Source organism: Plectrocnemia conspersa, unplaced genomic scaffold, assembly GCF_051122295.1.
Source record: "Plectrocnemia conspersa isolate PC_06_02 unplaced genomic scaffold, ASM5112229v1 ptg000012l, whole genome shotgun sequence".
Classification (NCBI taxonomy): domain Eukaryota; kingdom Metazoa; phylum Arthropoda; class Insecta; order Trichoptera; family Polycentropodidae; genus Plectrocnemia; species Plectrocnemia conspersa.
The window spans coordinates 10,368,202-10,392,324 of record NW_028277176.1 but is presented as its reverse complement, the minus strand read 5'-3'; the positions used below and the strand labels follow the sequence as shown (position 1 = coordinate 10,392,324).

Here is a 24,123-nt window from a genome sequence, read left to right as displayed (position 1 = left end):
TTTATATTTAAATAAAACAAATTTATAAACAAAATATTTTATTCTCTCTTAGTGTTCGGTATTACCCTATTATTTGTTTTTATCTTGAAACCCATAATTATATACCAATAATAAACAATTTAACAACATTTTAAAATTTAAATAATAATTAGAATAAACTTATATTTTGAAATATTTTTATTTTTTATGTTCAATATAACCCCATTAGTACATGCAGTATGTTCATATATAATGATGGGCAAAATTGAAAATTTTCAACGGAACGGAAAACTACGGGAACTTTGAGAATTTGTAGGTAAAAGCTTGGATTACTTATAAAAAGGCTAAGAAAGAAAATAACTTTAATATAGGTAGTTAATCATTTATTTCAGTACGGATTTTATAAAATTATTTGCCAGTCAAAACGAAGCATTTATTTAAAATCTATGTATATAATAAAATACAAAGTCCCAATACTAAAGTGACCAGATTTTTAAATATCTAAGAAGGAGGCAGTAGCTACAAAAGGGTCGTTTCGGAATTTTATTATCATTTCTAATTTGGAAAATATACTATAACTCAAACATTATGCTCGCACTAGTGGAGCTCATATAGAATCTGCCTAGTCCCTTAAGACAATAACGTGAAAATCTGGAGAAAAACAGTCACTCCACTCTGATCGTCAGATTTGGTCCAATCAGGTGATCACTTAGAATCACTAGAAATTGACTCGAGCTTGGAGACGAATTGAATATTTTATAACTCATCTAAATCAAAGGTTTTCAAAGCTGGCAATATCGCCCACTAGTGGGCGATGGTCAAATCTCAGTGGGCAATGCTGGTTCTGAGGAATTTGGTAAGCGATGGAGGAGCCATAGAGGGCAACGGAGAAGTTATCAAAAAAATTATTGTTGTGCGAAAATGTTTTAACCATTTTATAGGTAAATATCTTTTGCATAAAATATAATGCGTTTTAGGATTTTTTGAAAGTGGACGCTTTAACTTTTGTTTCCAAATACACGTGAATTAGCTTACTTTCTTATTTTGGTTTTTGTAAATTGCGAATACTATTTTAATAAATAGCATTTATTATTTTATAAGTATCAAATATTTAATATAAATATCATTTTTAATTTTAAATAATACAAAAAATAAATTTAAATAGCAAAAAAGATTCTCTTACTTTGATATTAGTCAATAATATATTATTAATGAAATCCTTATGTAAAAGTGTGCATTTTTTGTTTTATTTCAGTAAATAATTTTAGTTCTTAAAGGTTTTATTTTAAAACTTGCTATTTGAAAATTTAAAATTTCACAAGCTACATAAATGTTTTGATAAAATTGAAAAAATATCCGGGCATTGCTACGATTACAATTTATTATTAAATGAAATGTTTTCCGAAAGTGGGCAATGAAGAATTTCGTCGCCAACAAGTCAATTAAGTTTGTGAATCTATAATCTAAATATTAATTTACTGCCCAAATTTGAACAGCAGGAATACTAAATGTAAGGTAAAATAGATTTATTTTTTAAATGTGAACTTGGATAGACACAATTGTTAAGTATTGGTTATTTTACGAGATGAATATTTTGCAGAGAATAAATTTTGAAATAATATTAGGATTGTCATATAAAGTTATATTCAACTAATGAACTATTCTAATCATACAATTCTAAATAATATTTATTTATAATAGTAAGTTAATTAACTGTGATCTATAAAATTATTTTAAGCCTAAATTAAGCAATCCAGACATCATTTGTTAAAATTAAATTTCATTCAATTAGCAAAATTTCCACCCTGTTTTTACTCATGTCACTTTTTGTGCTACAAAATAGCTAATCAATTAGCAAAATTAACATTAACACAATTGAATTTTTAATCACCGAATTAACAAAAAAATAAGTTTAAGACCCATTGGAAATCCAAAATAAGCCTATTAAATTAAACGAACCATTTTTTATATAAATTTATTACTGAACTAATACGTTACGTATAAAAACTAATTAACGTATAAAATAAAATCAACAATCACAAAACTCTCTACACATACGAATTCATTTTTTTTATATGGTACATATAAATACAAAACTGAATTGATCAATCTCTATTCTCGGAAATTGACAGTTTGTCCAAGAAGATAATTCTTCAAAAATTGAAATAAAAAATACATGCTCTCTCTCTCTCAAAATAATTGGTAATAACTAAACCCTATATAATATTTACAATCAATAAAAAAGACTTACATTATAAACTTAAAATACACATTATACAGTAATATCGATCTTATTTAATAAGTCTTTCGCCTGTTTGACTGTGGCGTTATTTTTATTTTCGACTGCGATAGTTTTCAAATGTTCCATGTATTGTTCGATGTTTTGTTTCGTAGCTCCTGACGGTCCGCCTAGAACGCGATTATATATTAAGTACTACTTCATTTTTAATAGATATGCTTATTTAAAAATACCTGGTAATGCAATTGACCCAAAAACAGACACCAATTTCTCAACTAAAAAGTTGAAATGTGAATGAAGAGCAGCCGTGCGATCCACTTGATCTGTAGTCTCGTTTTTGGATCGTTCTACAGCTCCTCTCATGTTTTCGATGTGCTTTTGTAGAATGGCATTCTAAAAAGAATAATTATTAAACACAAACTAATTAGCTCATAACAAAAAAAAAATATTTATTTTGGATTGTAAAGGCATATTTTATTGAGTCGATTTGGACCAATCGGGTTAAAATAATACCTGCTGCTCGTAATCAGTATTAGCTTTACGAAGCTGCCGTAATTCCGTCTCTCTCAATTTATTATGTTGTAAAAATTGTTCCGTAAATATAGGAATGTCTACTTCTGGATGTAATCCGTCCGTTCTACTCGGTAGAGGATTCACAACAGTCTGAAATTAGAGAAAAAGTTTTAGTTAATTGAAATACATGCTCATATTTTCATAATAGAAAAAAACGTACAGTTGGTGCAGTTACTATTTTTGCTATTGGCAGCGGTGGTATGTGTGGTGTGATCGGCAACGGTCCTACAGCATTGCCGTTCATGTTAACTGGTTCCACTAGATATGAAAAAATATTTTTGCTAATTTAAAAAACTTGATGAAAATATAATACAAGTAAAATAAGTTGTAATAATACAATACCAGGTTTTTCCATTATCGGCTTATTAGGTTGAACAACAGTCGAATTACGTGGCTTTTTAGGTGCGCTTCCTAAAACTCCACTAGCAGCTTCTTTTCGCTCCAATTGCAATTGACGAAAAACTCGATAAGCATCAGTTTCTTTATAAGCTGACAGTTCCTTCACATATCTAACCGAATAAAAGTTATCATCATTCGAATAACCAAAAGTTACAACTTACAGTTATTAAATACCTCTCTTTGTCTTGTTCGGCGGCGTCCAAGTACTGCTGCTTTTCCTCAGCCGGCAGTTGACTCCATTCGCTCGCCAGCCGTCTCGTGACTTCGGCGAAACCTAATCTAGGATTTGCAGCCCTCAAAGTCTCTCGGCGCTCGTTCAAATATCGCACGTAACCTAAAGCGACGATTTGGCATCGATTTTATTAAATAAAAATAAGATTTTCATTGAAAGTTGTCCGTTTCAATGGACATGCCTGTGAGGGGTTGCCTGGGGGCGGTCACGTCTCTCGGGGTCTTCGTTTTACGCTTTTTGCCACGGAACTTGGTGGTTGATGCATTATTTAGTTCAGCGACGGGGGTCGTCGAAGGCTGATCGACCGTTTCTTCGATCGAATGAGCCTCGACCGTCTCCATTACTCGACTCTCGACGCTGACATTCGCACAATGCCCTGACAACTTTTTTAGTGGCCATTGACCAAAACTTTTATGTGTTAAATTCTTGCAGAAACAGAAGACGAGCAACCCAAAAATATTGTAATATTTATTAGTTGTTTTTATATGTAGTAGTTTTTTAGTGATACATTTTAAATGTATGTACCGTATTGCGATTGAGAAACGTTCTAAGCAATTTTCAACCCCTTTGGATATTTGTAATTTACAAATATGTTGTGCGAGTCTTTTTTATTCGAATTTAAATTAGGACACAATGCAGCTGTTACAATAAAAAGAATAACAAGGCGTTTAGAAAAAGAACAGCTATCTAGAAAACAATCTAATTATGATTTTAAAAAATCCATTTTGGCGATACGAATTTTCAAAATTTATCTTGGGGTAGAAAAATAACCGTTACAAACAAATATAAATTAATAACTTTGATAGAAACTAATCTACATATGGAAATTCGTGCTCCCGCGTGTGCTCTTGTTGTGGTATCTGAGTTGCTGTAATGACTGTTTCTCGCCTCCTCTTGTTGAAGCTTATTTATATTTAAATATAGATTTTCATTATGCCCAAAACTTGGCGGTACTCAGGTAACACTGGCGTGATGGTTTTTTCTCTCACCTGGCAATCTTAGGGATTCGGACGCGCACCGTGGCGCGCCCGCCCCGTACTTTGTAAACCATGTGAACACCTCCATATCACAATAAATTACTACTGCAGCCGCTTAATCTGTATCTAATTGTCACCCGTCACAATTCCGTCGGCAAAATATGAACGAAAAACTAAGAAAACAGCTAATTTTAATAGATAAATATGGACCAATTATTTTGCACATAACAAATACATAACAAATCCTTATTAGCAAATAAAATTTCACAAATTATTAAATTTTGCCACATCCCCGTATTCACCCACGTAGTTAAAATACGTAATAACACTATTACCCTTGGTGGGTATAATTTAAGTGTGGATTCCATTTGTTTAGTGAGTTTGTAAATGTTCTTCCCAGCCGTAGTTCTCATTGAAATATCTGCCCCAATTGCAACCTACGACGGCTATCAACATTGAAAATCCGTCTCTCACTCTATTCAGTAAGGCCGGTTTCACACGTGCCGGGTGGATTTGCCCGGCACCGGGCCGGCGCCGTGTAGTGGGGATGGTGTTGTATGGGCTAGTACCTATCATTTCAGACGTGCCGGACAAATCTACCCGGCGCCGGCCCGACGCTGACTGCCGGGTTGTCGCCGGTCGCGCTCACTAAACTGTCCGGCGCCGGGTACCGAGTTGAGTGTGGTGGGGGTAAAACTCAAACATGAACCGGGCCGTTGACAGTGATTGTGGTATCTTGTAATAAAATTAATAAATATATTCCTCGTGTTTAGGCAATAGCGGAAGAAATAGACCTCGAAATTTTAATTATATTAATGTAATCTCTTTTAATTATCTTAGTAGAATACATACAAAAATAAAAAAATAACGCGAAATGCGTGGAAGGACTTATGTGAAGCCGTTAATCCTAAATGACTGGCATCAGTTGACGAGGTATAGGTCGGGTTGGGAAGAAACCGGCCAGAAACCGGCCAGAGACCGGCCACGTGTGAAAGCTTTGTAAACGGCGCCGGCCCGGTGCCGGGTGAATCCATCCGGCACGTGTGAAACCGGCCTAAACATATACGCGTGCACGTAGAAATACTTTACATTTGTTGAGTTCACACTCACGACAATAAACAATAAACAAATGAAGAAATCCCTACTTACAGTTTTATCCCCCCCCCCCCCAAATATGATAATAAACACAACTGATTGCAAAAATAGTTATATACTAATTTTTGCTAAGCTGCTTGCAGTAAGCAATGTATCTTTGTATTCACTTATAACCGCATTTATAATTTATTCAATTTATTCACTTATTTATTTATATTACTCTACCCATCGGTAATTATTCGCGAAGTGGAAGAATTTTATAATTATTTTTCGAAAGGGTGTTCATACATTAATATTATATTAAAAGTAAACGTGTTAAACGATATTTTAATGAAAGCTTAAAAAAATATAATTTGAATATGAAAAAGTAAATTGAGTTTTATATTTGAATTGCTTTTAAAAACGAGACATTTTGGGGGTAAAATAATGACGCAGCAGAATTGAACGTGAGATTTTAAATGATAATAATATAGTTGTAGGATAAATGTTGTCGTTAAAAGTTAATAATCCTATAATAAGAAAATAGTTTCCTTCGGATGGAAGCGCCGTCGATTCTACAGCGCGGCAACACTGCGTGGGAATAATAGAGAGGAGGGGTGCGGGTGTCGCTGTCAGTGGTGCCGTGTGCGAGATGTCGGGCCGCTCGATCAACAGCCGCCTGCAGGTGCTGGAGGAGCGCCTCATCGCTGAGCGCCCCCAGCCGCAGCGCCCCAGAATGGGTGAGGCCGTCGCTCCCCGTCCTGCCCGCCGACTATAACGCGAACGCCTCCTTTGTCCGCGACGCCTTCGTCGCCCCCCGCGCGCCTTTCGCCTCGCAATACCTTCTTCCGTAACTTCCAATATCGTACCTTGCCCCCAGTGTACCATTTTCACACTGACGAGTAAACGACTTTGATTTGCACAAATTCGATATTCTAATTAGATTTTTCAATGCAATCTGCATTAAAAACAGAAAGAATGCTTTTCAGAGAAAGTGCGAGTCTATAGGGAAATGATATTTTGTGGATTTTTAAAATTTAAAACTATGGAGATGGAAATTTAAAAATTGTAATCTATTTTCAGTGGTATTCAATATTTGTTGAATTATAAAAAAAATATTTAATAAAAATTATCCAAATTTATGTTTATTTAGTCGCTCTTGACTCATTGTTGATTATAGAAAGGTTATAATCCGTTTAAGAACACAAAATGCTGATTTAATATTGGATTTGTAAACAATCTTCTTCATTTATTCATTTTCGTGTTACTTTTATAATAATCTTGCTTTTATTACCCATAATCCATTTCATTAAATTATTAACTCTTAAAAAAATACAACTAGAAAAAACAGTTTGAAATTTAGGCATTTATTATTAAATGATTTTGTCAAATTTTTCTTAAATTATTTTATATGTTTAGTTAGGCTCTCAGTTACATATTTTTCTACATTTAGTATTCGTTTGATTTAATTACTCCAGCAATTTTAATCTAACTATTATAGATATTATTAACACATTCAAATTTTGCTAAAAAAACTTCAGATTAAGGAATCTGTGTTTGCTTATCAACTAGAAAGCTTTTTACACCAATATCATTTAAAGCAGATTGTTGTCTTTGAGATATTTTGTAAAATAAATCAAAATGTTTTTTAATACCCATCTTTTTGGTCTACAAGTAAAGAAATTATAAATTTGCTAAACAGTACCAAAATGTTATAGCTTCATTAAGTTAAGATTCTGCTAAATCCAATCTGACACGATTTAAAGTATAATATACGCAGAATGTACCGTTGATATTTTCTTGTAAAATAACATTATAATTGGAACTGATCGGAACCTTGTACACTTGTCTGGTTTTACTTGCAAAATTAATAAAACATTATTGAATTAAAAATTCCAATTTGTTTAACTTGACATAATAAATAATCAATGTTGTTTGTTCCTTAAAAGATAAATCTGAACAATATTTAATCATTTTGACTTTCCCGATAATTGAGTTTCGTACAAAGGAGCCACAAATATACTCTTGCCCCATATTGTCATTGAAAGATAATGAAACTAGATTTTCGTATTTGAATCATATTTATTTAAATATTCAACTAATCTAAGAAAATTACTGTTATATGGTCTTTGAATTCAAAAAATAAAGATCATATATGTTATATACACTGTATACAAATTATACATTTGTAACAGCATAACGAAGTAAACGAAACTCAGGAAGAACCATGACATGTTTATTATTTTATAATAGGAAGTTTATTTTATATAGGATGATCTTAAACCGTAGTTACTTATGATAGTTCCATATAGTTAAGGTTCCACCTAAATCTGTCTAGGCTTCAATATAAATCACCTGGACAACAAATCAATCGCAAGAATGTCCAAGATTGCAAGCAATAATATCTTCTCTTTCTATCTCTCAGTATAAGTATCTATAAATATGGTATATAATACATGTAGCTTTGTGAAACAATGTTCAGAGTACTCTCTGTTTATTTAATTAAGCAACTTATGAAATCTTCAACTCTATAAAACCTGTCTTTAGATTGTAAGAAGTCCCACACAAATTCACAAGGTATTTTCTCAAATTGAAAAGTGCATGGCATTTTAACAATGTAGCTATTTAAGATATAATATATGTCATTTCACATGTCTTATTCTGAGCTAATTTTTTATCCTTTTCAGAGATGCGTGCACGAACTCGACCACGAAACCAATTAGAACTATCGTCAATACCTGCGCCGCCAGTTTCTCAAGCCTCCATAGAAACGGAAGCTAAAATTAGAGAGATCTACAAAATGAGCGGCCTATTGACAATAGATGGTAAGAAATATCGATCCGAAACAACCGACCTTCAGCATCTGGGCGAGCTGGGAAATGGCACATGCGGCCATGTAGTCAAAATGCTGCACAAACCCTCCGGCACCATCATAGCAGTAAAAGTAAGCATTGTAAAATTACATATATTATATAAAATCTTACATCATTACTTTTCCCAAAAAGGTTTTCCTCACAAAAATTCCATCCGGCAAATGTTACATGAAGCCGGTAGACTTCTGTGTGTAAAAATGTTTAAATTATTATGCTTTCTTAGTTAAAAAATATGTTATAAAACATTTTTGACATCTCAATTAGATTATTATTTTTAACAAACATATTTTTTTTAATTTCTTATACAACTGCTATTTTTAATTAAGATGGTTGATGAATTTAACAGATATTTACAAAGTAAAGTTTACAAAAAGATACAATATAATACGTTGTTAGTATTATATTTATTTGAAAACCGCATTTTAAAAACAATATAGCAGTGTTTAAAACTCTGCGTGTGCTAATTATACCCATATAGGTAATATAACTGATGATTCTGCAATCTTTTAAAGGCAGTGATTATTGGGTGTGGTGAAATTTAAAGCCTATTGAAATAATTAATGTTGAGTGATATTGCAGCAAATGCGGCGGTCCGGCAATTCCGAAGAAAATAAAAGGATACTGATGGATTTGGAAGTTGTATTGAGATCGCACGGGTGCCCTTATATAGTACGCTGCTTAGGATATTTTATAACAGAAGCTGACGTTTGGATTTGTATGGAACTGATGGCATCTTGTTTTGATAAGATCTTAAAACGTCTCAGTGGACCCATTCCCGAAGATATACTCGGAAATTTGACTGTAGCAGTGAGTATTCATATAATTCAGACTTGGTCCTAATTTACTTTTCCTCAATACTGACTGCACGAGTGTCGTTAATAAATATAATTAACATTTATTTTAGACTGTAAAGGCGCTCTCTTATCTCAAAGTCGAACACGACGTGATCCATAGAGATGTGAAGCCTTCTAATATTTTAATAGATGAACGAGGAGTCATCAAATTATGCGATTTTGGAATCAGCGGAAGACTGGTTGATTCAAAGGCGAAAACAAGAGGAGCAGGCTGTGCAGCTTATATGGCAGTGAGTATTTACATATTTATTTTTTAAATAAATGGACACAAAAGCTGTTATTGGCAACCTATGACTTTTTGTAGCAATTATATCTTGAAATACCAATAGAATGAGTATTATTTTTATTAATATTGCCAAAGAGGGAATTTTTAATTTTGGCGGTGAAGAAACAGCCGCTAACAAACAGTACAATGTCGAACAAGATCACAGATTTAAAAATATTTTTGTCGTGGATGAAGTAATTTTTATCTTGATACTTATTTTTGTTATTGTCAGATTCATTGTCTCTATATCTATAGCATGTGTTCACTGCTTTTATCGTGTTTAATTACACAGTTGTGGTTCATAATTCATCAGCAGCACAAAAGGGCTACCAACCTTCAGGGTTAATGTGTGCTGTTGTAATCCACTTGGATCCAGAAAATTTTTAAACTCAACTGAATAACTGTAGCTTCTTCGTCCATTATCTTATCAATTGAATTAAATGAAAGTTACAGCCAGTATTATATTTTTTTCTTATCATCTACTAAGTATTGTTCGTTTTAAATTCTTATACAATTTTTTTTTAAATTAAGACAAAAAATATTCGCAGAAAAAATAATAAATATCATTTATGCTTGAATAGCCTGTTATTAAAGCTATATTATGATGTAGTAATTCAATTAAATATTTAAGTAGCTACTTACATAATATTATATTTAAAGAACTTTCTATAATATAAGAAAAGTTTTTAGTGAGATTACAAATAAAATGACAAACGACTTATTGAAAGTCTTTCAAAATCAATTTAAATAATATATTGGATTACATTATTTTGGAAACCACAGCGACCGATTAAATATTAATGCTATTATTTTTCTTAGCCTGAACGTATAAATCCACCCGATCCACAAAAACCTGATTATGACATCCGGGCGGACGTGTGGTCATTAGGAATAACACTAGTCGAACTAGCCACCGGGAGGTATCCTTACAGGGACTGCACAAACGATTTCGAAGTACTCTCAAAAGTGATCGAGGAAGCTCCGCCTGCTTTGCCGAATAGCCCCGAATTCTCCGAAGAGCTGAGATGTTTTGTCAAACAGTGGTATCTGTCTAATATTAATAAGATATTTATAATCATGTAATGCTATAATAGTGATGTTGTTTTATTGTGTTTCAGCCTAATAAAGGATTATAGAAATCGTCCGAAATACATTGCTTTATTAGAGCACCCATTTGTTAAACGGGCGACTGCCACAAGTGCATGTGTTGGAAATTGGCTCGCTTCTGCTCTACCACCTGGTTCGCCGCGGTAGGTATGCATGCTCCCCACTTTAACGTATGTCCTCAAACTCGAAAGAAAAACTTAAAAGTCTCCGCATGCCTTATTTAATAATAATTGTGTTATTAATGCACTTTTTTAATTGAATTAATGTAACACTGTTGGCACAATTTTTATACCTAACAGCGATAGCGTAAAGTTGAAAGTAATGCATTTTATTGCTTTTAAGTAATGTTATAATTCCAGCACAATAATTTGAAAGTATGCGGGTTCAAATCCCACATGAACTTCTATTGTGCTTGGGAGATTTTAATTTATATTATAAATGTAAATCTGATCATATTACATAAGATTAGATTATTATTATGATTAAATATGGTCAAGCTAGTAGTGCAAGGCACAATGATGATTATTAAATTAAAATTGAATAATAGTTCTACAATAAAAATTTAGAGCATCGCCGTTAGACGGCATTAAATAATCACGTGTCCCAATGAAACCACTTAAATTTCTATATGTATAAAGCATTCCCTAGTAACTTACTGTATCATTGTTATTGTTACAATATAAGTTACCTTTCAACTAGTGACTACACCCTTAAAAGATATATAAATATTTTTGGGTTTTTGCTGAATTGTCTAATTTTTTTTTTTATAAATCCTTGGTTTTTAATTACTCTTATTTACTCTTTATTAATCTGTATTTAAAACTTACAGTTTTCACGATAAAGATAATATAGCACGATTTAAAAGTAAAAGTACATGCTAATTTCAATTTCATTAGTTTTTTTTATTAAAGTTTTGTAATTATTTTTTTTAATATGTTTAGTTGTTTTTGTTTTTAGCATTTTTTTTAAATACGATATAAAAAAGCTAAACATTTTTTTGTACTGATTTTTTTCCCTTTTTCCACTTAGCCTAAAACTTAGCATTAAATCTATCCTATTATATTCCAAAGATTAATGTTAATCATAATCAAAAATTAAGTATTTTGTCAAAATCGTCTATTAAAAAATATGCTAGCAAAAACTAGTTACAGTCTAGTAAAATTTTTTGTAGTAATATTTTTATCTGAAAAAAATGCCACTGTAAATAAATAATAATTATTTTCCACTTGAAAAATTCATAATTTAGTACAGGTTGATCCAATTCGAGTTTCCTATGATGGCAGCACTATAAATCAGACTTCTGTCAATAATCACGAATCTTTAAAGTGTCGAATGTTAGTTTGCAACAACATATTTACGAAATGGATCGCTTAATCAACGTTCAACACGTTAAAATTGTTTTATTGCTCTACAGAAATAATTCTGTACAAACTGTGTATTGAAATTTACGGAAAGATTATGGTCAATTTTATCGTCCCACTGAGCGAACAATTCGCAAAGTAGTAATAAAATTTGAAGATATTGGAAACGTTGGAGAAGGGTAGGGCCTGTGCATCATTGTGACATCCGTTCAGCTGAGAATATTCCTGCTGTAGTAAAAGTGTGGCCAAAGACCTAGAATTGTTAACTCGTTGGCTTTCGCAACTTTTGAGCTTTTAATATGGCTCTCTTTGACACATTTTGCATCTGGACCTACACCCATATAAAATTCAGATAACACTAGAATTGAAGCCCAGATACAGTGAAGAATTCACGCAGATTGGGTGTTAGAGCAGCAGAAAGTTGATGCTGATTTTTCAAAGAAAATTTTCTCTGATGAGGCATATTTTCACATCTCTGGGTATGTTGATTAGCAAAATTGCCACATATGGGGCGAGGAAAATCCTTATATGATTCACGAGAGACCATTACATGCTCCAAAAGTGACTGGTGCGCATTGTGGTCAGGTGGCATCATTGGGCCATATATACATACAATGGTGAGTGCTATAGTCGCATTATAATCGAATATTTTTGGCACGAAATCGAAGATATTCCATCAAGACGGTGCAACTTGCCACACATCGGGTACAATGTTGGATGTTTTGCGTGAAAAGTTCCCATGTCGCATTATTTCACCTTTTGGTGACGTCAATTGCATTGACGTCACCAGTGACGTCATGCCATTGGCTTTTTTTTGTGGTGTTACGCTAAGAATCGTGTCTACGTTGACAAACCCAAGATGTTGGAGCACCTAAAAACCAACATCCCTCAAGTTATAGCCGAGATACCGCCCGAAATGTACGAAAAAATCATCGAAAGGATCGGCTGCTGCAAAAGGTCCAAAAGCGCCCGTTTAATTGATATTATTTTTCATAATTTATGAAATACATCAAATGTTCGATTAATTTTGTAAAAATTTGATGAAGACTTAAATTTATGTGTTTTTATAAAAAAAGTTCGGAAACTAAAGTTGGATCACCTTTACCAGTTGAAATATATTCAATATATACTATTAATCATAATTTGTCTTAAAAAATATTTCTTATTTTGTCAAAGCAAAAATGTTTAAAAATTACGAATTTTTAAGAACAATATTAAATATTAGAAAACAATTTATGATACAACTGAAATCAGTGTGCAAGATCACATAATTTGAGTTATCTATGTGGTAAAAACAAATATTGTGTTTTACAAAGTAACAACAAGTCACAACTGTTCTATAATATGAACTTTCATGGCTTCACCTTATACCTATTATTAGCTAAATCTATTTGTCGTATGACAACAGAAAGTTATAGTCGTAAACAATGATACAATTTCACTCTATCAATGTATTTTCTGGTAAATTTACTGTTTTTTCTAGTTATAGCACGTATTGATTTGTGTGTGTGTAATGTGATTTTTTTACATCCCATAAGTATGATCAATTATAAACAAAAAATTGATTGTACTTGACAAGGAAGCGATTAAGGCATTTTTAATTTGCATGGATTGTGTTGTGTGGATTCCTTTTATCTCTAATACAAACTATATGGTAAGACTAATACATATTTTTACACTAGTTCCAATAATGGGTTTAGCTAATTTACACTTAAGTTAATTTTAATTTGATTATAATATTAATATTAATCTATTTGTGTGCTTATTCAATACATTTTTTGTGTCGCTATTGCAGATTGTTGGAGACGCCGCCTGTTATCCGCCGAATTTACCAACTGAACAACGCTGAAGAATCAAATCCGTTACTAAATGGCTTAACTTTGACTTCGTTTTCGTTCAGCACCAACATCGAACGGCCTATTCAAACGTCAAACAACGCATCCGAACATTTGAGCAATAGTGTTAATAGTATAAATAAACTCGCACAAAAAAACAACTGTGAACAAAACGACAATATGACTCGCGATAATGTCAGTTTACCGAACATGGACAACTTAAACGTGTGTGAAAAATCAACATCGTCTAGTTCTACGAGCGACAAACTCTTTTCTAATGAATTAAATATTCTAGTGAATAGTAAAGATCAGCAAGATACGAGCACAAACCCCTTTTATCCTATAATAACTCATGAGCAGCATACTTTAGTTAATGAACCAATAGACAAATCACCGGAAAAGATCACCTTAGAATCGCCCGATAGTAACGTTATAGTGAACTCTGAATGTGCAGCTCAGACTCAAAACGAAACACCTCCCAAAGATTACAGCCCTAGAATCAAATCCATAGATAGACCTTTTAATAACCCAGTAGTGTATAGCAACAATCCGGAACGTTGGCCTTATAAACACATAGCTACTTCACCCAACACAAAAAACTACTTTGCTAATCTAGAAATAAGAAATCAACCGTTCTCCGGTGGTGGAGGCGGAGGTGGACCATCTAGCTTCGATAATTATACGAATCCGAACCGTCGGCAAGAACTGATGCATTCTCAAATGCGACCGTACGGATCGCCAGAAGTCAATAGAAAGCAATATTTTTCGCCGTCACGCAATCGAGTGTCATCCACGGCGTACGAGCACGGGTATCAAGATCCTGAGCCACCGCACGCCTTTGGATCGCCCACAAATTTAGTCTTGCTGAAGAACGACGGTTGTGAAGTTATCACAGCTGATATCGAACCATCGCCGCCTTGCTTCAGACCAAACGGCCCAACGAACTACTTCACAGCTACCTCAGTATGCACAATGTCTAGGTATCCGGGTGCTCCAATTGTAAGGAACAGGAGTAATTTGATGTACGGGGGATCTTATCATCAGAATCCGGGCGGAAGCTGCTCACAACCTGCTAGCTTGGAGGCGTATGGTGATACAAGACAGACTTCACATGGCTATTCAAGGTAATTTTTTCAATACACAAGACATATTTATATGATTATTAAACGGTTAATATTTTGTAATTCATCAGAACACCTGAAAAGAGCTTCTCGCCTCCTCTGTGGTCACCGCAGCCTGCTCATCGGTGGGCTGTGCGGGAACAAGAAGAACGGGAACGTGATTCGTGGCGCAATGAAAGCAATCATCATCAGCAGGTATTTGTCATTCTAAAATCTTAGTAGATTTAAATGTCATATAGTTTAATTTTCATTATTTTTACCTCAGGGTAACACAAGTCCTATTGTACTTCAGAGATTTTATCATCAGCAAGGGCAGCGTCGTAGTCGGCGAGACTGGGATTCTAGTTCTAGACAATCTAGGTATATTTCTTCATGCTTTATAGTCTCACAAGTCTTTGTTTATTTTTCTAATGTACACTACTGGTCAAAAGTGCTAAGAGCAAATTATTTTTTGTTGATATTCTTAATATAAATTAGATAAATTATAAAGAAAACAAAATTATATGAAAGATCAAATACATATTCACCATTAAACTTAAAATTACAATTTAAAATAATATTTTTGCAACAAATTAAAAAAAAAATAATTACCTTTTTATCAAAAAATTAACCCTATTCTAATAACTAAATTTTTCAATATAGTGGTTGATATGTTAGCCCACCCACTCTATAATCGTTTCCATAAGGCTATTTGGGAATTTAATGAGTGCTGGCGAATTTTCTGATCAAGCTCATCCCCTAAAAGCTCAATTAGATTTAAATCTGGCGATTAGGGTGGACAAATCATATTTATAATATTTCTTTTTTTTTGTAGAAACCCCCTGCACAATTTAGAAGAGTGTTTGGGAGCATTGTCTTGTTGAAAAATAAAACCTGACATGTTTAAATGTCTGCACATAGGTAGTACTTACTATTCTAAAATTGTTTTAAATTTCGTTTATTTTCACAAGGTTTTCAACTCCCGCTCCTTATAATTGGCACAATGCAGTCAGGACTCATATTTTCGCTGACAGTTCGTCTAACAAATACTCTCCGATTTGATCCAAACAGTTCAAATTTTGGTTTCGTCAGACTATAAAAATTTGCACTGATTAGTGAAATTGGACACACTGATTATTGAAATTTTCAAAGGTCCAATTTCACTGCTTTGTAGCCTAGTGATACCTCTTCTTTCCCTTTCTTGTCGTAACCAATGCTTTTTGGCAACAATGCGTCCTCCAAGTTTTGCTACTCTTAATCGATGTTGAATGGTTGACACTGCTATATTTTCAACACCACTTTTTTTCACTTGAAATCAAATTTCTGTTGAGTAAACCTTCTATTTATTTTACTTGAAATTACTATATGCTGATTCCGTTGTTTTGATGTAAGTATAAGACTTCCAGATCGAGGTTTATTATAATTTAGTCCTGTATCCTTAAAAAATTTCACATCTTCCTGCACGGTGGTCTTAGAGATATTTAATTTTTAGGCAATATATCGCCGAGTTCTATTGTCCTGGTAAAGAGTGACAATTGCAGATCCTTTTTTTGCCATCAAATTATTTTTCCGCCCCATTGTAGCAAGAGATTTTTATTTTTAACATGTTCCAAGATTCTACTCCATATATTGCTTTAATTAATGGTTGATTAGTTAAGATTAACATTTTGTTTATATCTAAACCTAATTTATCGCTTTGTACTTACTCTATGGAGCTCAGTAAGTAATCTTAGTAAATGTCTTCCAAGCATTGTATGTTGTTCTATTTTTATATTTACAGAATTATGCTTAAATATAATTCAGTTGTCACACTTATCTAATTGAGCTAACGATTCTATCTGATATATTTATATATTTCCAGAATTACTTGAATTCTTAATGATTTGCGTTTTAACTTCAAGCAGTTTTATTCACAATTCGCCTTGCCTTCGCCATGTCAATAAATAGGTCACAAGAACAGTTGCTCAATTGAATATCTAAAATCTTTCTACTTAAAATGACATAAAGACTTGTGTGCTACAATAAAATATTTCAATGTCAATTTGTTTAAATGTCTGTTTTTGTATCCAAGTTCAAGCCTTAGTAGAGACACCAGCGTTGGCCGATCTCCAGAACCACCACGCCGCACTAACCGTGATCCCAGCCTACCCCGAGATCAATCGTCTTGTAAGGAATCGCCGTCGTCCCTTGTTGATAATGCTGACTTGATAAGTTATTATAAATTCTATAATAATAAATCTTCAGCTCAAGCTACCGAGCACCCGTTGTTGCGGGAGTGGCGCGAAAGAGAGAGAACACCGTCAAAATACAAATCTCAATGCGATCTGGACGGTGACAGGCAGCCCGATCTGATAAAGCCTTACAGAGCTGACAGTGATAGGGAGAGGTGTTTCTCGCCTCCGGATCCCCGGCTCGAGAGAGAAAAGATTGTAAACGAAGCCAACGCGCAGTTTGAGTCGAAGATCAAAAAGTCCACGTACCACCATCACATGAGGGAGGAACAGAACGGCGACTGTTATAAAGTCAATCCGGATGTGGAAAGCCACAGCAGGAGCGAACTGGCGAGGAAGAACAGCCGGGAGAAGAGCAGAAGTACAAACGAGAAGGAGAAGAAGAACGAACGAATATCGTCCGATAGCAAAGAAGAAAATTCGTATAATTTGCACATACTACACAGCAAACATGGAAAGGCACACGGAAAAGATAGAGATGAACAAGGTTTGTACCTTTTTTTTATATGGGGAATTTGATTGGATGCAGAAAATTCATCAATTGCTTTAATGAGTGGGGATGGGTGTGTTAGAAATTAATAGAACAGTAAGAATGAAATGAGAAAGATATTGAATGGTATATGAAATGTCGTATTTATATCTATAAAAAAATTAAGCCAAGAATATTTTGAAGCAATAACTAAGTCATAGCAATGTTTTTATCTCATAAACTGTACATGCCTTAAAAATAAACATAAATAAGATTTACATTTAAAATTACACTAATTTTAGCTCTATCATTTCATCCCTACAATGTATTTTTTAGATATCGTCTATTTTTGCAAATATTTCACTACAAAAATTCTCAATTTAATTTTTGTATAGTTACTTTAGTTTTTTTGGTAACATGACATAAATTTTGTTGTATATACATATCTTGCAGATTATTTCACTGAGATGAGATTTGATCACATTTTTTTACCATAAAATTTGTATGTAATTTATTATGCACTGATTTAAAATATAAAGTGTCAAAGGTGGTTTTGAATTTAACCTCAATTCTTGTGCTTTACGTTATTTCGATTTTCGAAAATTAAATAATTTTTTTTAAATATTTAAAAATATTTTTATGACATTTCTTACATACCAAAAATTATGATAAATTTTGAATGAATACTCTGCCCGTTATACACAATCAGTACTGGTGTTATATATATAATATATGTTACAGTGAATATATATTATTAATAAATTCATATTTTCACTAGTATACATATAATTTCACTAGCTCGGCTAGTAAAATGTATCAAATAAATGATATCACTGCTTAGTATCAATAAAACTATTTGTTCACAAACGTATGATTCAGTACACATACATCCACATGATCAGAGATTTACAGAATTGTGATGTCAAATCATTCGACAAAATAGTATGATATTTAAAATAAAGTAAACCTAACGAAAACGAATTAATCTAATGAGAGTTCTAAAGCTATAGTTAATTTTAGAACTTTAATTAGGTCATATTCGATTTGATTAACTCCAGGTTTATGGGCATAAACCTATGAATTTGATGAGTGTCATTAAAAATAGGTATTTAGTGACCAGTTTCTGAAAATAAAAATATTAATATATTTACATAAAATATAAAAAGTCGTAAAAAAACCTGGAAAAAATACTGGCTTATACAAATCAAATCAGAAACACGTCAATTTGACGGGTGCCATATATCTAGTATTAATTTGCTTAGATTAGTTTTGGGTTTGAACAGTAGATGGACGTTTCGTAACCGTCAAATTGAGTTTCAACAGCAGTTTAGAGCAACATCTAATTTCACTGGAAAATAGTATTCAAATATGATATCTTTGAAACGCCAGTGAAAATATAATTTCACTGGTAATACGTATTCACTGTTACAGATACACTAGCAGCAACATTTCATCAAAAGTAATACATTTTCATTTTCTTACCAATACTTGAGCCTTTATTTGAAAAACTATAAAAAAAATCGAAGAATTCCTAACTTACCTGGCATTGAAAAACAAATTATATCAATAATAATAGATTGTCATCTTTCTTACTGTTGCTTATTTACGAGAAATTCAAACTGATTAAGTATATTGGACAAAGTATAGCAATGTGGATGCTTGTCAATGGAATGGGACTATATTTTTAATTAATTAAAATAATATTCTTACTATTATGTACATATTGTTGTTTTTTTAACAGAGAGCACTGGATGTAAGCGACATAAGAATGCTTGCAAAATTAAAAATATATTTAATTTTCTTCAGACACTATTTTGAACACTCGTATGCAATTATGAAAACAGGAAAAACAATTGTTTCGCTTTAATCTCTACCTTACTATTTATTTATGCAGTACTCTCTGTTATTTAATAGTCCGAGTATATTAGATCACTATAGTCTCACTGTGAATTGCATATTGAAAATCTGAATTGAATCACAGACGCTATGCTGTTGAAATACCTTCTCGCTTACATCTGTGTAAAAGCTTATCAAAATCCAACATGATCTTTAGATATATTTAGTGATATAAAAAATAATGTACATTGAAAATATTGCTAACGTTATATGTTTTATTGTCACCCCCGCCTCACCCTGTCCCTTCCAACAACACCCCCTGCTATCCACCACTGCCTGTTGTGTGTATCATGCGTACATCACCCATCACTCGCCCGTCTCGCTCGTGCGCACTCGCTGAATAACCATCCGGCTGCCTTCTCTCGGGTCTGCTCCTCCTTTGGCTATGGGAATCGCTCCGCATTGACGAAAAACGACGCACGCGGGGGCGCCAACGAGTTGTATCATATTTTCTTTTTTCTTCTTTTTTTTGTATATTTTATTTGTTTTATACTCATTGTTGTTACTCACTTCTATTTATCTGTCTCTATCACCACACGAACGCTTGTATATTGTATTGTATTTGTGCTTGCTTGCTTTTGTAAATATTCTATCTATATATTGTATACAACACAAAAACACTATTTTTCGATTCTGATACGTCACTATTGCAACTATTGCACACACTTGATTGATTATTGATTGATTGAATATTTAAATTTATCAAAAAACGAATTTTTGTAATTTGTTATGTCCTTTTTGATTTATTTTTTATATTGTTATTCATCATTATTATTGTTATTATACATCACTATTTTGCTCTCAATTTTATTTTATTAATTTTTTTAATCTAAAAATCTGATTTTAATCTCTAACCAATTGATGTTTATTGTTGTCATTATCTATCTGTCACGAACGGACACAACAAATCACAAAAACGAACGCAGGCTGGCTAAATTCGATAGCCGGCATTATGAAAAGGAGATTTACTTCATATGTAAAATTACATTTGGGTGCGAACAACCACACAGGGAGTAGTAGATCGTCGTCGCCGAGCGGAGTCGGCGGCTCGGGTAAGGCGTCGCGTCTGACGCCTCTCCCGCGACGGGTTGCCACCAGTGACTGCGACGATATTAATAAACGGATGCAGGACTGCTCGCATAATTTCGTAAGGTATGTAATTACTTTCAGTAAAAAAAATAATGATTACTTATATCTATTAGTTTAATACAATATAATTAGTGTTTTTTTTAACAATAAGAGACTAACTTATGTTTATTTAACCTTTGGTTGAACTGATAAACTGCTCCTCCCATCTTTTTTTAATAATTCCTAATTTAGAAATATTTTTGAAATAATGGTGAATACTAGATTTGCTAACTTAATGTTAAATCATTGCAATTATATAACTTATTCCCACCACTAAGGCAACACTTTAGGTCTTTAAGACATTTCATATTCCCACGATTTGGACCGACAGCAACCTGCGGTGACCTCACAGTTGCCTCTGCTGTTAAAACTGTTATTCATATTCATTAAAAGGCCTCAATGCTGTAAATCATTTAGTCAAGCGCTTGATATTTATTTTATATTTTATTTACGAAAGACGTTATGTATGGACGTAATGACAGACCTGGCACCGCTCAAGATAAAAAATGTTTTCTTGCTTTTAAAACTCGCTATTTAAGTTACCATAATTTTTAATGCTTCTTTATAGATGATTCTATAAATCCAACACGGCTTATAATAGTTTTTCTTAGCATAAATTATATTTTTTTGTGAGAGAAAAAAGTCTCGCACGGCACTAGCATTGTGACCGCATCGAGCGACAAAATGCTCGCGTGACATTAGAAAGAATAAAGAGGGCATTTGTATGAACCGATACAGTAAACAAAGCCATCTGTTCTTCTGAATATTGGGCATATTACAAAGCATAAATGACTCCACCAGTTGCAAGGTTATTTTGGTGCCTTACATGTTTAGCCGAATGACCAAATATAGCAGAGTTCTCATACCGAATTACCCGAATTTAAGTAAACACTATAAATTCATTAGAGGGGGATGAACCTTGCTTCTGCTTACATTTACAAATTATTTTATCAAAAAAATATGTTTATAATATTTATGTCATGCATGCCCTTCATAAAAATATGGTTAGCTATTTTAAAAAAATGAAGTAAATGTTCATTTGCCATAATTTACCATTACACAGATGACACTGCGTAATGATTCAGCTGTAGTTTTACAATTAACTTCAGTTTTCTTTTCAAAAATAAAAAATAAAAATAGTTATAAAATACTATCCATGTGTATTTAAATATTTTTATTTATCATGTCCAGAATAAAATTTCATATTTTGCAACATGTTCTTACCTAGGAATCTTCAAATTTAAATATTAAATGCACTATTGCCAAATGTTGAGAAGCATATTTGTATTAAAAATTTAAACATTCTAATCTACTTGCTTTAAAAGATATTATCTCTTTTTGAAGTTAGAAAACGCATTTTATACTGAAACCCTTTTTTAAATCAAGTATTGATGTAGTAAAACGATAAATTAAAACATAAGTTTAGTTTCAATAAAAAATCGAGTCAAAAAATCAATGAAATCATCTAAATCATCATCACTATAGTTTTTTAGTGAGATATTGGAATTATGCAAAAGAACAGTAATTCTCCTGCATTATGCGATAGCGCTACAAATATAATATTATTTTTCTAGTGTCTTTTTATCGGTAGGTAAGATGTAGTTGATAAAAAGCTTATCTGTAAGTGTTTGGTGCAGCTGACGGATGACCTTTTTTCTACGACGTTCTTGCAAAGCCATTTCAGAAAAGCATTCCATATATTTTTTGTCCCTTTTTTCGTGATACTATATTATGTCACATTTTAACCTGTTATTATATATTTACCTACTCCATCTGTGCTATATTATTTTTATTTATTTTTGATATCACTACCATCCCATGAGAGAAACAAACTTCTATATTGTTCTACCTCATTATGCATGTTCTAATATGATGTTTTGATTTACTTATTTTTGTTAATAATTTGCAGAGTGAGCGGAGTCCCACCCCAGCCCCCACCCAGAAGGACGACAGACTCTTGGAGCCTACCAGCTTCACCGTTGCCGACGCGTCCCTTCTAACAGTCGCAGAACGACAGCTTGTTTTCTCTATTCATTAAGCTAGGAAAATTATAAATATAAATGGAAGTTAAGTGCTTTAGATGGTTAAAAAAATAGAACGACCGCACTGTTGCAAGGTCTTGTTAATGATTTTCAATAATTATTCCGACAGCTAGTATTCGATGGGAATTGGACGGTTGGTAATTGAAAGTTTAGTTTGACAATCATTGTTGAGTTTAGCGCAATAATCCAAAGTTTCAGTCTTATACAATTGTGATATTCTAGATATTTGACGATTTTTACACACACATGCCTATAAAGTTTACTCTAAAAAATAATTTAAATAATCTAAACATTGATCTTGAACAAAGTCGCACTTATTTTTAGAATTATTCTGTGTTTTGTCTTTGAAATGTGATTTTTAATTGTGGTATGCTGCATATGTTAAGATAATTATGCTTTATAAGCATATTGGTGACTGTAAATTTTTACCTGATGTATTCCTAGTCACAGTAACGCATTGGACGAGTCTTAATTTAAAAAAATAATGATATACTCTATATATATATTTTTATCATTGAAACTTGACCAATATGTGGCTTATTGTTCGAAGAAAAGTTTTGCCTGAAGTTATAATCAATTTTTGAGTTAAGTGGCAGTAGCTACTGAGCCACGCTCTTCGATTTTGTCGTTTGTGCAATAATTATTATATATGCGTGTATATTTACATATATTGGAGTAATCAAATTTGCATCAAGTGTCTTAAAATTACTGATAGACAATTAAAAAGTAAAGAAATACACAATGGATTTTTTTATTGTATAACTTGAAATATCACTCGGATTGAATATATCGTATTGTGTGTATACGTACATGCGTATATTATAGTCATCACTATTTGTATCAAAACAATCGTTTTGATTAATTGTGGACAGTTTATTAAAAAATACTATTTTTCAATGAAAGAAAACTAGTTACGAAAATGTTATTTATTTTATTTTCTAAGAGATAATTATGCTTTTTAATCGATTTATAAAATAAAAGTATCATATAATATACATTGTTTGATTTATGAATTCTGATTTTTTAAATTAATATAAAAAAATTGGAGAGTTACTAGAATCTTTTGCTACAGTAGGTTTATAAGATGTTTCTAAATAACATATTTGCCACTATATTATTATTTAATTGGGTGAGTTACCAATTATACGTTGTTGTCGCACCTCGGAACTGATCAGTTAAAATTTTTCCTTTTGATTGCAGAGAACTATAAATAAAATTAACATATCGATCCTAGTCAAATAACCTGACAATAATAAGAGCGATTTTTTCGTTGCAGTAATACAAATAACTTTGTAATAATTATACAAGCTTGTAATACTTAACAGCAAAAGTCTTGTAGTATACTTACTCACGGAAATATTTAGAAATTATAATTGTTTATTATTATTTGCTCCTTTTACCCGAAACTATTTAAAAAGTAATCGTAAAAACATGTATTTTGTTTTATTTCCAAACTGAGTTTCAAGCAAATATATTTTATCACGTATGG

The 24,123-nt window shown here is 32.5% G+C and overlaps 2 protein-coding genes across 7 annotated transcripts; one reads left to right on the top strand and one right to left on the bottom strand.

Moving 5' to 3' along the window:
• Window positions 1–1,204: 1,204 nt before the first annotated feature.
• On the bottom strand, window positions 1,205–3,831 carry Hmg-2 (High mobility group protein 2). Its single transcript, XM_088199972.1, has 7 exons — window positions 3,604–3,831; window positions 3,365–3,524; window positions 3,134–3,300; window positions 2,952–3,049; window positions 2,732–2,881; window positions 2,452–2,611; window positions 1,205–2,388 (listed from the first exon to the last, which is right to left on the bottom strand). Exons 1-7 carry the CDS (start codon window positions 3,761–3,763, stop codon window positions 2,252–2,254), a joined length of 1,032 nt encoding a protein of 343 aa, XP_088056098.1. The 5' UTR covers window positions 3,764–3,831; the 3' UTR covers window positions 1,205–2,251.
• A 2,232-nt stretch (window positions 3,832–6,063) lies between these two features.
• Window positions 6,064–23,625, top strand: LOC148228180 (uncharacterized). Of its 6 annotated transcripts, none has more exons than XR_015811547.1 (13): window positions 6,064–6,213; window positions 8,161–8,417; window positions 8,926–9,153; window positions 9,251–9,430; window positions 10,285–10,508; window positions 10,584–10,715; window positions 13,729–14,892; window positions 14,961–15,084; window positions 15,155–15,249; window positions 16,940–17,034; window positions 17,113–17,586; window positions 19,310–20,616; window positions 22,502–23,625. XR_015811547.1 is itself a non-coding variant. In XM_088199085.1 (13 exons), exons 1-13 carry the CDS (start codon window positions 6,126–6,128, stop codon window positions 22,590–22,592), a joined length of 3,294 nt encoding a protein of 1,097 aa, XP_088055211.1. In that variant the 5' UTR covers window positions 6,064–6,125; the 3' UTR covers window positions 22,593–23,625. The 6 variants fall into 6 exon arrangements, 4 of the variants coding, with proteins under 4 accessions (XP_088055211.1, XP_088055208.1, XP_088055209.1 ...); XM_088199085.1 differs by having other exon boundaries at window positions 20,475–20,616; XM_088199082.1 differs by having other exon boundaries at window positions 20,391–20,616.
• The last annotated feature ends 498 nt before the right edge of the window (window positions 23,626–24,123 follow it).